This window comes from Vigna radiata, chromosome 7 (assembly GCF_000741045.1).
Source record: "Vigna radiata var. radiata cultivar VC1973A chromosome 7, Vradiata_ver6, whole genome shotgun sequence".
Lineage (NCBI taxonomy): Eukaryota > Viridiplantae > Streptophyta > Magnoliopsida > Fabales > Fabaceae > Vigna > Vigna radiata.
In genome coordinates this window covers 31,089,537-31,107,579 of record NC_028357.1, presented here as the reverse complement: position 1 = coordinate 31,107,579, position 18,043 = coordinate 31,089,537, and the positions used below count along the sequence as shown (strand labels likewise).

Sequence of the window (18,043 nt, the reverse complement as noted above, 5' to 3'; positions counted from 1 at the left end):
ATATATATATATATATATATATATATATATATATATATATAATAAAATATATATATATATATATATAAAACAACTAAGTTAGTAAATATTAATAGAAATGGTAGATAAAACAATTTTGCATTTTTGTTGTAAAGGTTTTTTCTGAGGTTGATCCTTTTTTTTACTACGTTTACCACGAATTGTAATAAACAAAGTGAATAATCATCCTTTTAAACTGGCGTATAAAATACGAAAAAAAAAAAACTAGAATATAATAAGCTTGTATAAGATACCAATAATTTATAAGTATTAAATATTGAATATTGAATTACGTTTTAATATGGATACTAATAATTTTACTGCATTTTAATATAGATATTATTAATTTATAAGTTTTGAATATTGGATTATTCGATTTGACAGTTTTAAAAGATTAATCAATTTTTTATAGTTTATTAGTGTATATATTTTTTTTATGGATAATTTCACTTTAGAAGGTCGTCACAACATGTTTGTTATTACAATTGGACGACTTGAGCATCCTAAACGTGTGTATTGCTGGATCAAGAGTTGGCATTAGCCAATATTTTTAAGGTCTTTTTCATTAGACTTCATGCACACACCATGTTGAGTACGAAGAAAGACTTATGCAAAAAATCACTAAAAATGTCAAAGTGCAACTCTAGGTGGAAGTCACTAAGCGTGCGTGTGACTCAAAGGATTATGCACCGGTTTCAACAGTAGTTTGATAGTTATGACATTTGTCTGCAAGTATCTCCTCAACTAGAACCTTTTGTGTCTTCCACAAGTAAAATTAACAATCAATTTGTACTAAATTATGAATTGAATAATTGTTCTTTAATAAAATAAGATTAACATTGGCTTTGATAGGTAGAAGCGGAAAGGAGAGTTGCTTAGCTCCACCCTTATGACATGGACGACACTCGTCCATGTTAGTTATATGTTTTTGATGATACAGGGAGGACACTAGTGGCTTGTGGAAAAGTATTTGACACTTCATGTATGGAGCCATCGAACCATGAGGTTAAGGTCACAATAAAGGAAATTATCGTACCAGAAGATTTGATTCTTTTTCTTCCTCAATTATTTACAATTGTGTTGATATATTATAGTGTAATAAACAAACTAGTTCATATGAGTGCAATTATTATATTATGTAATGGATGACAACAATTGTTCGTATTCATATTACAAATAGTTGAGAAAGGATAATAATTGTATTGAATAATATAGCAACTTTATCTTTTTATATGCTAATTTAAATTATTCCCTTTTGTACAGAAATTCAAGAGTCTTACACCAATTTCTAATAAGTTCATTAAGTATTTAAGAATAACTTGTGTAAAATACATAATACAAATATACAATAGTATTTAGTACATTTACTTATGATTTATTTAAAACTTTACAATGTTGTTGTATTTGGCTCATTCTCAATATCATTTATAATATATGTTGTTTTTGTCTTATTTTATATGGTTGTATCTAATCGATTATGATTTTTTTTCCAGGTTAAAATGTGGGTAAAAACAAAAACAAAAAAATTATTTTAAAAAATTCCTAGAATAAGTTTCATTTGTTACAAAAATTAGTATTAAGTTTCGATTTAAACATATTAGATTTTATTATTATCAAAATTAGAGCATAAAGATTGGTATTAAACTTCGGTTATTTAGAGAATGGAAGTCTAATCCCCCCTTTTTTATGTAAATAATTTTTTTAAGCACATTATGTTTTTTTTTTTTTATGTAACCGAAGCTTAATATCCCTGTTTAGGCTTCGTTATTACTAATAACTGAAGCATAATCTCCTATTTTTTTTATTTTTTATTATTTAGTAATATTTTTAAGCTATGGGTTTTCTATGGACGAGGTCAAATAGTGAATTTATGCTTCGGTTAATAATTGATGTCAAATAGTCACATCTTTCTACCACATTTGTATCTGACTATTGTTGAAATAACGTGTAATAAACTAAATAACATGTGTCAAAATTCTTTCATGCACTTATGTTATAAAATTATTTACCAATTATAATATTCAAATAATGATTTTATGCATAAAAAAAATATATGATTCAGCATGTCAATCACGTATAAAAATTAGAACAAACAAAAGAAAAGAAGTGTTGTGTCAAGGACAAACTAAACTATTTACTAGTGTGTTTCCTAGTTTGAGATCTCATGTAGTCGAGAAAGTTGTCGGAGCTCATGATTTGTAATTTAAATTTAAATTGTGATTAGTTAAACTACATTCTTTAAAAGAAGTTCATATAAAATAGGAAGATATTAAATTTGGTTTAACCTACCAATGTTTAAAATATAGACTGTAATTTTTTTTAAACGGGAATATATTGAAACTTAAAGTTAAAAACTTTTTTTGTTTTAAAAACTTAAAAATCCATGAACCAGAGATAAAAATTGAATCTAAATCATGATTTAAGCTTGCTACAATCTATAAGTGACTAACTAAATATTATTAATCTCTATTCCACGTGCAAAATCAGTAATTGAAAAGAGTAATGTTTTGCGGATATTTATGCGGTGTAGAAAGAGAGAATGATAAAAAGAAAAAGAAAATATTTTTTTGAGCATCCTATATGCTAATCTAGGCTTAAATAGAGACATGAACAAAAAGGAAAAAGTTGTAAATGATTGTAGGGAGGATAAACACGATATTGTTGATTTTGATACCATTCCAAAAATTTTATATTTGATGTGTATGCAACAATTATAACATGTTGGGAAGATAAAAAAAAAATAATAATGTATCTGTAGAGTTTAGGTATGCAGAAATCCCTGCTGAAAAATTGAGGAATGAAATGAAATGAATATATCTAATAATGGAATCTGCATTTCTTCCATTGAACCTAGGGTGGGATCTAGTGGTCCATAGGTGCAAAGCTTTACCATGGATCACCCGCCGTTGAATTTGAGACCCACAACATCACCTCACAAGTATCCATAAAAAACCTAATTCAAGGTTGTTTTTCTGCCAGCTAAAACCCTTCTCTTAAACCCATTTAACTATTTTAATAATCATTACTTGGGTGATTTGTTATGAAACAATTTAACCTACTTGCACTCCAAAACGCTATATAAACCACCATTCACTGCCAATAACTCACATCCCCACAAACACTCTTCTCTTTTGTAGCGAAGTAGTGTTTGCGATTCATCAATATCAGGAACTACTACAGTTTCAGATGGCTTCCAAAACTACCTCTTCCCTTGCTCTTTTCTTCACATTCAACATCCTCTTCTTTGCCCTTGTCTCTGCTTGTGGGACTTGCCCTGGGCCAAAGCCCAGGCCAAAGCATAAGCCTGTCAAACCAAGTCCTTCAGGTGGTTCAGGTGGCTCGGGAGGTTCCGGTGGCTCAGGTGGTTCGGGTGGTTCAGGTGGCTCCGGTGGTTCCGGTGGATCTGGTGGTTCAGGTGGCTCTGGTGGTTCTGGAGGTTCTGGGACCACATGCCCCCGTGATGCACTTAAACTAGGAGTGTGTGCCAATGTGCTAAACGGGTTGGTGAACGTCACCTTGGGTCAACCACCAGTTACCCCTTGCTGTAGCCTCCTCAATGGTCTGGTTGATCTTGAGGCTGCAGTATGTCTCTGCACTGCCCTTCGAGCAAACATTTTGGGTATCAATCTCAACCTTCCCATCTCACTCTCCTTGCTTCTCAACGTTTGCTCTATACAACCCCCACGTAATTTCCAATGTTCCTAATCATGCCCAAGTTGGTGCTACCTGTGCCTTTCTGTTGTCTTGTTTTCCAAATTTCATTGATCGTGGGTGCGATTCAAGTACGTGCATGGATGGTTAACTTCTCGTTATTCTGTCGCTTTAATTAGTGTTTGTTTAATCATGAAAAGTGTCGCATTAAATAAATTCCCAACGCTTTCTTGTGTAAAGCGAAAGGAATCAAACATGATAGTGTTATTTATTTGACTGATCGATAAATGATTAATGTTACAAACATCTCTTATTTTATTGCTGCCTTCAAATGTTTGAATGAAACCATTAGCTGTCTCCTCAGAAAAATTACTTTCCCTTTAAAAGTTCTGTCCAACATCCAACTATAGGGCAGTGGGAACAAATTTAAGAAAACAATGAAAACAAATAGAAAACCAACACAGTCTCATCTCTGCAACGAGCCCGTGACTAATGTACTTTATCACTCCACGTGCAAGCACTTTATTTTTCTTTTTATTTATCTCTGAATAATTACCTTATTAAACAGAATCATAATTATCCATTTATGGCTTTAGGCCAACTGGTTCATTTGACTGTGTTTGGTCCATAATGTACATCTAGATCAAAATTATTTTTAGTAACTTTTCTTCACACTACAATCGTGAAATCAAGTATGTAATCCATTGTGTTGTGGCTACTTCCAAGCCTGTGTCTTTGATCAGTTTAAGAAAACTTAAGCAAAAATGAATATCTAAGCTTTGTTCCATGCCTACAAATGTTCCTTAGATCCGCTTTTGCTCATTAACTATTACTCATTAATTCATTATTCACATTATATTTCTGGTTTGACAAGATTCCGTATTTACGCTTCGTAAGAAAAGAAATAATTTCTTGACTTTGGTCCAATGCATGTTTGATATATTAAAGAAATAATTTGACTAGAAAGAATGGTTTATATACTTTGCCATTTAAATGTATGATTTCATAGTCTCCAAAACTCTCTGAAACCATCTACATTATTCTTACTTTTCTTTTCGTTTCTCTTGATCGTATACACTGATTTAACTATTTTATTTTAGAATCACAAGAAATTAAATTTACAGCTAACTTCTTTCTTTATTTCTCTAATTTTTTAATTTTAACTTTAAAACATATTTGCCAATAAAAATAAACTAGGGAAACGTCAGAAATTCATTCCCAATGCACCTGCACAAATGTAGGTTTGTATTCAATGATGTAGGATTATAGATTCTCAATAATGAACTATTTATAATTAAAATATAATTATATAAAATTATTCAACTTCGAAATTCGATAAGTCTGTTTCCAAAATCCTCGATAATGAATACTGCTTCTATTTAATAAAATAAAAAACAATATATATATATATATATATATATATATATATATTCCTATTATATCATATATTATATAAATTTATATTTTTTTTACTTTTTCTTTTGTTTTAATCAGGTGTTGATGAATACATTCAATAAAAACTAAAAGAAAAATAATAACATAGTAGATGGTTTCAGAGTTTTGGGAACTATGGAATTATACATTTAAATGGCAAAGTATATAAACCATTCATTCTAACCAAATCAAATTTCTTCAAAATATTTCCTCAGTACATCAAACACGCATTGAACAGAAATAAAAAATATATATTTCTTTTTATGCTGAGTGTAAATACAAAATCTGTCAAACCAAAAATATATAATCTGTCAAACCTAAACAACATTTGTAGGCCTGGAACAAAGTTCAGATATGCATTTTTGTTTAAGTTTTCTTAAACTGAAAGACACAAGCTTGGAAGTAGCCACAACACAATGAATTCCATATTTAGTTTCACGATTGTAGTCTTTATCATGCATATTCAAATCAAGCATAATTCTAAATTTTTTCACAGTAGACTTTGTGAGCATCCAAAAAATTCTAAAAAAATGAAAAAATATAACCGAGAATCCCATCACAAAAAAGTAATCATATCATACAAAACAAAACTTATCAAAACACATTAATAACTGATTATGTTTTTCAAACATGCCTAAAAAAGTAAAAGACAGTAAGAGTAGGCATTTTCCTATATACCTAGACTCTAGAATTGTGGACGTGATGTTTGAAGGAGTTGTGTATACTTCTTTTTACTTTATTCAAATGTGCATTTTCTTTAACATCATTGTAACATTTTTTTTACTATAGGGGTAGCCCATATTTCTATTTCAATGCCCTTCAAATGTGTGCAGGAATTATTGGGCTTGATTTCACGTACCAAAAAACAACTACAATAGCGTCAGCAGCCTAAACAAGACACACAAACATGCTAGTATACTATTTGTGACTGTAAAAGTTGGAGAAATTAGAGTAAGTTGATAATGCTCAAAATTGGTTGTGGGTTGCATTCATGTTTCTTTTTAGTGTTTTTTAGAAAGTAAAAAAAAATAAAAATTGAAGTTTATGAACCTAGTGAAAATACCTCAAACGATATATCAAAGCAAGATTCCTTAGCTCAAGTTTTGCTAGCTAAAGAAAACAATGGACATGTGTAGCAGAGTTAGATAAAGAAAACAATCTCCTCCTCTTCTTGTAGCAAGTTAAACAATTAATGATGCATTTTAAAGTTAAGTTTTAATTTCTTATAATATCGATAAGAAGCAAAACTAACTTTATCCAATTTGTTTAGAGTGTATCAAAGTTGCAGAGTTTTTTGTGTTACAGCTTTTAAAATAATTTTTATGTGTTGATTTTATATGAAACCTTGTTATTTATTTTATTGGTTTGGTATTGTAAATACTCATTGTTTGTTTGGTTTAAATTACAGAGTTTAGAAATCATGTTATTAGTTAGATAAATTTTGATATAACATTTTAATTCCTTAAGAATATGTACGTGATGCAGAATTGAATTTATCCAATTTTTTAGAGTGTGTATCAAAGTTGTAGAATATTTTAAAATGATTTTTCTATAGATTTTTTCCGAAGGTATATATGATTTACTTTGTTAACTTGGTATTATTTTATTTTACTTTTGTTTGTAGGGAGAGCTGAATAAATTTTGATAGAGATTTAATTTCTTTAAGAATACAGATACAATGCAAAATTAAATTTTGTCCAATTTCTTTAGTGTATTGAAGTTGCTTTATTTTTTTATGGTAACTTTTAAAATATTTTTCTATAGATTTTTTTACAGAAAATATGTATGATTTACTGGCTGTTTTAACTTATTTTGATATGATAGAGTTAAATGAAAAGATTAATTAGTAGTTAGATAAATTTTGATATTCTTAAGAATATGAAAATTATGAAAAATTAAATTTATCCGTTCTATGCACAATAAATAATTTTTTAAATCCATCTAACTGTTTAATCTTTCCAACAAAATGTATACCTTTTCGATTTTAAAATACAGTACTTTTAGCTGCAGTACTTGAAAGAATGAAATATTAAAAATTTAAAATAAAGTATAGGGACTAAAATATAATTTTAAATTTTTCAAAAGAGCAAAACGTATTTTAACTATTAAAACGTAAATTAAGAACTCACTGAAAGTAAATATAATTTAAAATAAACGAAATTATGTGAAAAATATTTAGTCTTCGAACAATTACCACTCACAATGTTATAATGATGTACACGAAATGCAAGACAAATGCACCTAAATTTGAGAAAGTTGATAAAAACAGTCAATTAAAAAACGTCAAAGGGAAAACAAATTATATGAGGACATTTTGGGAGAAATAGTAAATTGAGTGAATAGGTAGGTGGTAAAACGTGGGAAAAGTGTTCTACTAATTTAAATAAAGCTATTTTTTCTACAAGTTTTGTCTAATTAAAAATAAAATATTTTAAATGAAAAATGTTTCATTAGTTTCTTCTTTGAATGGAAACCAAAGTTTTAAAAAATAAACCAAGATTATAATAAAGTGATTTAGTGTTAAAAAATAATTTTTAAGACATACTTGATATAATATTATGTATTTCGATAGAGTTGTTAATTTAGTAAATATTTATGACTGCCGTTATTGAGATAAAATTAGTAGGTTGTTAAGTATTTCATGATAAAATTCGTTAAAAATAAAATTTATGGTATTTTAGGGACAGTAATTTATAATAGATTTCGCTATCATTAGCAAATCTTTCACAACCCTTTAAAAATAATTTTTGAATTTTTTCTATGATAATTGTTAGAAACATTTAATTTCAAATTAAGTTTGCGATTAAGTGAAATTAAAAATGGTTTAAGACGAACAAATTGTTAGAACCATAGAAAATATTAAACATAACAATCACAAAATTTCAACCATAGAAAATATGAAACATGAATCACTATAGAAGAGAAAGAAATCTTTCTAATTGTGTTGAAAAGGAAAGCAGAGAAGCCTACAAATGAAAGGGTCCGTAATCTATTCCCGTGTGTTGATTAAATTGAGATGGAAGCTTAATTATTGACTTAAACTTTCCTCAATCCGGATTAGCTAGTGAGTAAGACTGCTAATAATTACTTTTAAAAGAAAAATTAATTATTTAGGGTCACATGATGGAAGTTTTTGTGCTAAACTTTTTTAATTTGTGAAATACCAATCTTTCTACGAAGCATTTACAGATAAGAGAGTCACGGGTTTCGTTTAACCAAAGTGGGTCCACTACACCATCATCTTCACCAACATCTCATTTTCTCAATATCAAATGTCATACGTATGTAATGTCTCATCTCACTAATATAATATAGTAGGAAAAAGTCTTTTTAACAATTCTATTTTGACAATTTTTTCATAATGCATACGTAACAGTTTGTGATTGTTCGGTTATAAATATTTTTTTAGAATAAATTCAAACAAATTAATAGAATTTTGACACATATCCTGTTGTCAAAAAGTTATTAAAAAAGAGTTGTTAAAATATCATTTTAATATATATATATATATGCTAACTACAATTTTTCTTAGGCTATTGCCGTGTGCACATGTTGTAAGTAACATGTTCTATTGTCTTTATTAGCATTATCCACTAATATACAGACATATATATTCATTTTCATATTATTTTTATACTTAATTATAATAATAATGTATGTACATCTCAAATATTATAACTTTTTTGAGAAAAAAAAAACTCAAATGCCGTATTCCTCTATCTGAATTCATAAAAATATTAAATAATAACTTTTATAGATATTTTTTTTTAAATGACCATTTCATTCGTTTTACTTTAAAAACGTTAATCCAATATTATATTCCGAAAGAAAATGCTTTAAGGAAATTGAAAAAAGTATAGTAAGTATTAATAATAAAATAAGAAACCAAATTTTTATTTGGAAATTTTAAATTATTTTTTTCTAGAAATGATATAATAAAAATGAAAATAAGCTATTTTTCTCTAGTCTAAATCAACCATACTGATTTTTTACTTTACTAATGCATTTTAACTTATCGTATTTAACCTATCAATCTAATAAGTTAGTGATAAATTATTGATCAAAACTTTTTAATTTAAAAATTAAAATGATTTTTTTAAAAAAATTATTCTTTATATTATATCGTTTAAAAAGTTACAAATATTCAATAATGTTATAATTTAGATAATTAATATTTAAAAATAATAATAATAATAATTAAAATATAATAATTTATTATACAAATAGAATATTTTTTTTAATTAAAAGATTATACATATGTTATATATCGATATATAGATATATATTAGAAAATAAGAAAATTATTAAAAAAAACCTGAAAGGTTGACCCGCAAACCTGGCTTTCAACAAGATCAGAGTTTTAAGTCCACCTATCTATGATGAATAGCCCACAAATAGATCCATTTTGCCACATTGAAAAATCAATCAATCTTATGGAATAAACCTATTTAATTACGTAAATATTTTGAAGTTGATTACAGGCACACTCATGCAATTTATTTGTAGGTGACCCATTCAACACGCAGAGAGAGAAAATAGAAAATAACTTTGAAAATACTATCATGTTAAATAAAAATAACCAATTTACACTTTTATGTGGAGAAAATATCAATTTAAAACTTATAAATAAAAAAATAAAGTCATATACTTTTTATGCATAATTAGTATATTTTTATTCAATTACCTTAAAAACGTTCTCCGTTTTTTAAGTTTTAGAAATGAACCATGTTTTATGTATATAATATTGGCACGTACTATTTTAATTCATTTTTTAATTTTTTTAAGTGAAATGGTTATTAAAGGAAGCTTTGCGTTTAAAAATTATTATCTACTGTATTATGGATTTTGGAGAGGGGAAAATATTTAAATAAAAATGAAAATATTAAAAAAAATATGCCTTCTTCATATTATGAGAACTTAATAAACATATAAAATAGAGTTCTTAATAAATGAGAACTTAAGTGAATCATTCATCAAATTCGTGTAGATAGTGGATTAAAAAACACTATATCAGATTGAGCGTTATTCCATTATAAAAGAATTCACATCTAGTTAATTTGGTTCATTTGTAAGCACTATGAATTGTATCGAATCTAAATCTTCAAAAAAACAATTGTATTCTAAAAGATAGAATTGATAAATAAGGTTAAGTTTGTATTAGAATTCTTAAATATTAATAAAATTATAATAGTTATAATCATAAATAAGGTATCTCATTTTTTTTTATTATCATTGCTCTTAAGAAAACTAAATTTCAAGAAAATGAATGATAGTTATTATCAATACACGGTTAAACATATTTACTCATTAAAATGAATGATAAAAATAAAAATTAATTATAGTAAAGTTATTTAGAATATTTTTCGATAAATTTCTCCATTAGGACTTTTAGAAAAGAAAAAATTGAGGTAAATTTTGTTATAAGTTCAAATGATCTTATTCATTAATTAAAGATTATGAAAAAAATTACATGAAAAGCATCAATGTCTTTTATTTTGTGAATTACCCAATTAATAGAGAATTAAGATAAAAATAATCAACATAAGAATATAATGTAAAAACTTCAAAACCAAAGAAAAAATCACAAATGTTTTCTAATGAAAACGAGAGAATAATACCATGTGAAAAATTTTACAAAAGATACACCTCTCTCCCATGCTTTTTGACCCAAATACACACATTCTCTAAAATAGAAATTTAACTAAATGTCACAACCCTCTACTATAAGAAAAGTCAAATACCAACTTAAATTGTTTTTAACTAAGACATCTAAACTCATAAACCTTAAGTCCATTATATAGCTACTATCACCTACTTCATTTCTTATCCTAGATAATGTGAGATTTTCAAGATATACTATTTTGAACAACCTAACAATCTCCACTGTGATTAAAATAAATGCATCTTTTTTCGTATTTGGGTAAAATAACTTATAGGTAAAAAAAATTCATTTTCGTGTGTATATTAAATATTTTAATTATTATTAAATGAGGAAAATATTTTAATACTAAACACATTTAATAATTTAAGATATCATTTATAGTTATAATATATTTTAACCTATATTAATCAATATTTTTTTTTTATCAAATATCCCACGGTATTCCAATCTATTTCAACCCGATTTATATTTAGTCGAAATTATTTTCTATTGATATTAATTATATTTATTTCAACTAAGATAGATTAGTTTTATTTTATTTTTTTCAAAACACCAGTCAACATTGATATAAAGGTACTATGTCACACTCTTATATTTATTTGACACAAAATATAAGGATAAAATGGTTATAAAAGTATAAAATTTTGTATTTTTTTAAAAAAAGAAGAGAATAAAAAGTAGAAGAAAGTAATATCAATTAAATATAAAAAGTTAAGTGTGTTAAAGAATTATTTTTCTTGATATAAAAATGGTTTTAGATATATTAAATAGAAATAACCATAATAAACTTCAGTTTAAAAGAAACTTCTGCCAACTTGGATGTAAAAAGATGGTTTTGAGCGGACAAAGCTTTAACCTTAAATGAGTTTGGTGTTGTATAAGTAGTGGAATGTAAGTATGAAACAAGTAAATGATGTCTTAACAAAAAAAAAAAAAAAAAAAACAAATATTTGTCAATAAAAAAAAAAAAAAAAAAAAAACACCAACAACAACGCAAGGACCAAGTGAAACATAGAGATAAGGAAGAATGAAAAGGAAATTTTCATTTAAGCTTGCCTTATGGATAAATTTTAACTAATCAATTATACCTTGAAAAAAATTTAAAATTTAAATTTTTAATTCATTTATTATATTTTATTATCCTCTAAATAATTTTTTACAGTTATTATCTTAAGGTAGTGGTGGGTAGATGCAAGCAGAATTGATAGACTTTGTTCGCCAGCTAAAACTGAATCATCTCCCAAACTCATTTAACATTTTTTAGTTCTTAAACAATTGACGCCACTTGGAGTTCTAAGCATATATAAACCACCACCGATTGCTAATAACTTCCATCCCTACAAACACTCTTAAGCTCTCATAGTTGCATCCTATTTTCGAGTTGAAGAAAGTAAGAAAATATCAGCAACTACTAGAGTTTAAGATGGCTTCAAAAACTCCTTCTTCCCTTGTTGTTCTTTTCCTCACACTCAACATCCTCTTCTTTGCCATTGCCTCTGCCACTAAGCCAAGGCACGGAGGTTACGGTGGTTCCGGAGGTTCAGGTGGCTCGGGTGGTTCAGGAGGCAATGGAGGCTCTGGTGCCTCATGCCCTCGTGATGCACTCAAACTAGGAGTGTGTGCCAATGTTCTAAACGGGTTGCTGAACGTGACACTGGGTCAACCACCAGTTACCCCTTGCTGCAGCCTCCTCGATGGTCTCCTTGACCTTGAAGCTGCAGCGTGCCTCTGCACTGCCCTCAGAGCAAACATCTTAGGCATCAACCTCAACCTTCCCATCTCACTCTCCCTCCTTCTCAACGTTTGCTCAAGGCAGGTTCCCCGTGATTTCCAATGTGCCTGATCATGGCCTATACACAATTATCGTGTTTTTTATTCCTTCCTTTCATTTCTTTCGTGCTTTCTTATTCATCCAGGTGTGATTCTTGTACGTGCATGGATGGTATTAACTCCATCTGCAGTGTTTTGTTTTAAATAAATTAATGCTTTCTTATGTAAAGCAAAACAATCAAATATGTCCGTTATTATTTTTTAACTGAGAAATGAAAATGCTTTTACAAGTAACATACTTCTTCATTTATAGCCTTTCTTTTTCTTTTTGTCGATTTTGACGATGGGATTAAGTTGATCGAGAAAACTTTCGTTACCCTTGTAAGTTCTGTCCCGTAACCCGTGACTAACGTAATTTCAGTCCACGTGCATGCACTGATACTGTGAAGCATTAGATATTTAAACTAGATCAAAATTATAGGCTACAGCAGTTTACGTTTGAATTTATATTTTGCCACTGATAGATTAAGATTGGGTCCTTCAACAATCTGCATCAAAAAGGTCCATTTTCAAACATAAGTACTTTATCCTATTCGACGATGAAATCTGATCACTACTCAGGTATATATTTAGAAAAAAATCACTTTAACAATTCTTTTTTCACAATTTTTTTACAACGCATTACAGTTTATAATTGGTTCGTTTCAAATATTTGTTTAAAATAAATTCAAACAGACTAATAAAATAATAACACACGTCTTATTGTCAAAAAATTATTAAAAAAAATTATTAAAATATCATTATCCGTATATTTATTACCTGTGGTTTTTCTTATTCTTCTTCTACTAACTTGTTGGAGCCAATGCACGAGTCAAACTTTGACAGCAACAATTATCATTATAAAAGCTAAAACTCATCCCATAAAGGTAAAGAGTAACGGTACCAAGACAGTTTTATATTCGTTTGGTTTGATAGAAAGTATATTTTTTTAAGAAAAAAAGTAAAAAATAAAAAAAATATTAAATGATGTAAAAAAATTAGATGTATCAATTTTTTTTTTAAAGATAAAAACATAAAATTTCGTATAAGTTAAATGGTAAAGTAAAATATATCATAAAGTCATTAGCTACGCAAATCATTCATAAAGTCATTACTAATCAATCTCAAATTCAAGTACTGTAATGCTGAATATCTCAATATTGCTACTGATTTGTATCAAAAGACAATATATACAATAAAAAGTTCAATAGAAAACAAATTAACCCAATTTAAAAAATATATTAATAATTACGAAGGTCAATAATTATTATAAGCGTTTTCACATCTCACCAAAAAATATTTGTAAATTAGAAAAATGAAATTTAGCAGTCGAAATTAACGGTAAAAAGAAATTAGTTGTAAATTTTAACTGAAATAACACCCGATAATAGCAGTCGCAATATATAATAGCAATTATTTGTATAACGATCAAACTAAAGATCGAAAATTTTAGTTTGCTAAATGTAACATTTTAATGACTAAATTAGTTATCAAAATAATATTGTATTTGTTAATATATATCGCTAAAATATGTTTAATATAATAGTTAGTGACCGAAAATATTTGGTCGCTAAAATTAAATGTAATTATATGTAGCGACTGAATTAGGGATAAAAAGGTTTGCTAGCTAAATCCAAAAGATAATTTAAATTTTCTCGTTAATATGGTCTTCCACTTTTTTTGTCATAACATAATCTTAACGATTTTTGAAAAAAAAAAAGAAAACAAATAATTTTATATGCATTTATTTTTCATGGATATTTTAATTAATTAAATTACTCTTAAATTTTTGAAAACACTATAATGGAAAGATGTGCATTTTATTTTAAAATAAATTTTAAATAGATAGTGATTTGAAAATTTATTAATAAAAGTTAGATATTGATTATTTATTTCTCTCAAAGTTCTATTTATCTAAAGTTCATTTTCTTTTATTTTCTCTAATTTTGAAGAATATTATACGAGACCTTTCTGATCCTTTTAATTTTATAGAAATAATATAGTACATGGAAAACCATTATGTATGTTTGACTGTATTATGAATTTAAAGTTTGCATATTTATGTAGAATGCATTTCATTTTGGCTTTATGTTACACCATATAACATGTATATATATTTTTAATTTTTATACTACTCTTTACTGCATTATGTATTTGAATTTATTGGCAGGTTACAAAATTAATTAAAATATTATATATATATATATATATATATATATATATATATATATATATATATATATATATATATATATATATATATAATTACCTTAGACTTAACTTTAAAATAATTTTTGCATACTTTACTCCATAAAAACTTATAACTTGAACGATAAGATCAAATTAGGAGTAAGAAATATATCCCCCTACAATAATTTAGTATTTCTTTTATTTTTCTAAAATTTGAACACAATTTTTGGATTTCTCTACAATATATAAGCATTTTTTTTCAGATCTTTATGAATTATAATTATAGATGAAAAACTTATCTCAGTGATTGTCTTAACCTAATATTAATCACATATTTAATCAAAATTGTTTTAAACTACTAACTTTACGTGTTAAAATCAACACCACGTCAATTTTTCAAATGTGGGCGTCGTTATTAAAAGACCTTTTTAAAAAAATGATAATAATTCAGTTCATTAGATTCCACTGGCCAAAACGCGTGGAAAAAAAAAAGATCTTAATATTAATTCTTAATCACAATTTAAGTCAATAATTACAGACTAGTTCACACAAAATGAATATGTAAAGGAAGTTATTTTTTAAAAATAAAAATAAGATAAGGTAGTTTGAAGTAAATAAGGCTAAGTTTTGTTGAAATTAGTAGTTTAATAAGAAGGTTTTGGCCAATTAGGAAGAGCGAATGTGAGGATATGATTAAAAAGACAATAATTAATAAGTATAAGGCTATTAGCCAGTGGTAATGTGGGGATTTGATAGGCTGTCGGATTCATATATTTCTTCTTTTAGAAGTTATCGGTGTAACTCCGGAACTTCCAAATTTAATACAAAGACAATTTTATCCTTTACTATCAAAATCTGAAGCACCATCATCAGATCCACCCATTCTGGTCCCTACATCACGAGCCACAACCATCCAAAACCTCCACATAAAATTCTCATGTTCACATGCTCCATTTCAACAACTTAACTATAATTATTTTTAAGTTGTATCTATAAAATATACTTACATATTTGCAAATATTAACCGTATCTACGAGTTTTAAAATATTTATAGATATTTTTAAATAAATATTCACGAGTAACGAGTAAATTATTATGTTATAGATCGGATAATGGATAAACACTATTCATTTCTGATCCAATCTACTATTTACTGTTTGATTTAATACAGATTTTGCTCGATTCATAATCACTTGAATAATACTTACAAAAGGATAGTTTAATGTTAAATCAGAAAAGATTCGGTCACTTTGATATTAAATACAACTATCAATTATTATAACTATCTCACAATCTTATTTATACAATTTGTAATGGTTAATTTGTAATAATCTATTTAGATGCTCTTAATTAGGCTAGACGTACTTTTGATCGGTCACTCAAACAATTAATTAAATTTTTTCATAAAAAAAATATAATTTCTTTGTTTCATCAATTATTCTCATTGATCGGTTTCATAATCTCATATCGAAGTTAAATTGATCGATTTACATTAAATCGACCAATTTATGTTAAATCAATCAGGTTTAAAAGAACGAATTAAGCATGTTAATTTTCTAATTATATAAAATTTCATTTCTTCTACTTATAGTAAATAAATTCAATTTCTCAAATATAAAATTATTCAAAGATAAAATATGTTTGAATACTTAGAATAATTTAGCATCAACACAAAAATTCAAACATATAATTCAAAATACTATATCAATCTTTTAACTAAAAAATATCTAACAATTCCTATAGTATAAATAATAAATAAAACAAATCCTAAAACTAAACAATAATATTTAATTTTCCTTATTTCATGTTCAGTCATTACTCATTGCATTCGATTGAATAAATGTTTTGAATTTGATATAGTTGTTGATTTATTTATTTTGGGTTTGGAACACTATTGGTTCTTTAAGTTATTAGGCAAAAATAAAATCAAAATAGAATCAAAAGTTGGCCATGAGTCCTCATGTCATTAGAGATATCAAATAATATAATCCATATAATTTAAATTATTCACGGCTATAATTCCTACGTTACATCTTAGTAATTAATTACCAAAAATATGTAATTGCCAAATATGTAAGTTACATGTGGACTATATTGTAAACTCAGATTAAAATAACAAATTACTAAAATGAAATAAATTAATTATGTGTTGATCAAATTAACATTCGCTGAATGGAAATTTTAATATATAATAAGTTAATCAACCATAATTTTATTTTGTATTTATTTAAATTAATATTAATTTACGTTATTTTCAATATTTGATTAAGTTTATATTAATTCAATTTTATTTTTATTATTTATCTAACTTACTATCCCTTGGATGGAGAATAATGTTTAACATTTATATGTATAAATGATACTTTCGACTCAAAATATTATTTATTTTTAAAATTTGTTTATATAAATTTTAATTTAACTAATTCTAATTCTAATTTATTTTTATTATTTATTTAAATTAATATTTTTTTAAAATTCAGATTTATATTGGATTAACATTAGTTTGTTTGCTATTGGTTGTATTTATTTAAATTAATATCAATCATTTGATATTAATATCTTTTTTTAATATTATTTATTCTTTAGAACTTAATTAATATTAGTATCATTAATTACCTCTATCTTACACCAATCTAAATCTACAATAATAATAAATTAGTCAGAAATTATCCATAAAGTATTTATGAGAAATTTGTAGGTTTCGTAATTACTAATTAGTTACTCATGGTTCAAAATATGAAAAAGATTTCAACAAACATATCTTACATTACCATAACATAATTAATGCTGGATCAATATTTGTGATCATGTTCTTAGACGTGCTTATTTAATGATGCGGGGTGTGTTTGGTTTATTATTATGCATAAATAGGGGTAATTCTTTAGTCATCGTGTATTACTCTATTTTCATTTTGAGGTTTGACGATATCTATTTTGATGTAATTGTGTGTGAAAATTTGTAAATGTGATTCTTGTATTCGAAAAGGCATCTTCAAATAAAAACTTGTGTTTTCTCCTTTGTTATATCATTTAAGATCATGATATCGCATTCAAGCATGATACAACTTTTCCACCTGCTAATATCACGTAATTGCTTTCATCGATCAAACATAAAGATAGATCGTAATTAAGTAAAACAACTAATTATACATGCATGCGGTGTATATGTATACATTAATTTCTATATTAAAAAGCTATCTCTTAACACGATGTATTGTATTAGTTGTTTACATTAATAAAGAGTAAAAGGATAAAAAAAACTTATAATTAAAATAGAGTT

The 18,043-nt window shown here is 26.4% G+C and overlaps 2 protein-coding genes across 2 annotated transcripts; both read left to right on the top strand.

Annotated features, from left to right (window-relative positions):
* The first annotated feature begins 3,114 nt into the window (after positions 1-3,114).
* LOC106768422 (14 kDa proline-rich protein DC2.15) lies at positions 3,115-3,987 on the top strand. Its single transcript, XM_014653578.2, has one exon. It carries the CDS (start codon positions 3,205-3,207, stop codon positions 3,721-3,723), a length of 519 nt encoding a protein of 172 aa, XP_014509064.1. The 5' UTR covers positions 3,115-3,204; the 3' UTR covers positions 3,724-3,987.
* An 8,099-nt stretch (positions 3,988-12,086) lies between these two features.
* On the top strand, positions 12,087-12,850 carry LOC106768423 (14 kDa proline-rich protein DC2.15). The gene has a single exon (XM_014653579.2). It carries the CDS (start codon positions 12,189-12,191, stop codon positions 12,606-12,608), a length of 420 nt encoding a protein of 139 aa, XP_014509065.1. The 5' UTR covers positions 12,087-12,188; the 3' UTR covers positions 12,609-12,850.
* The last annotated feature ends 5,193 nt before the right edge of the window (positions 12,851-18,043 follow it).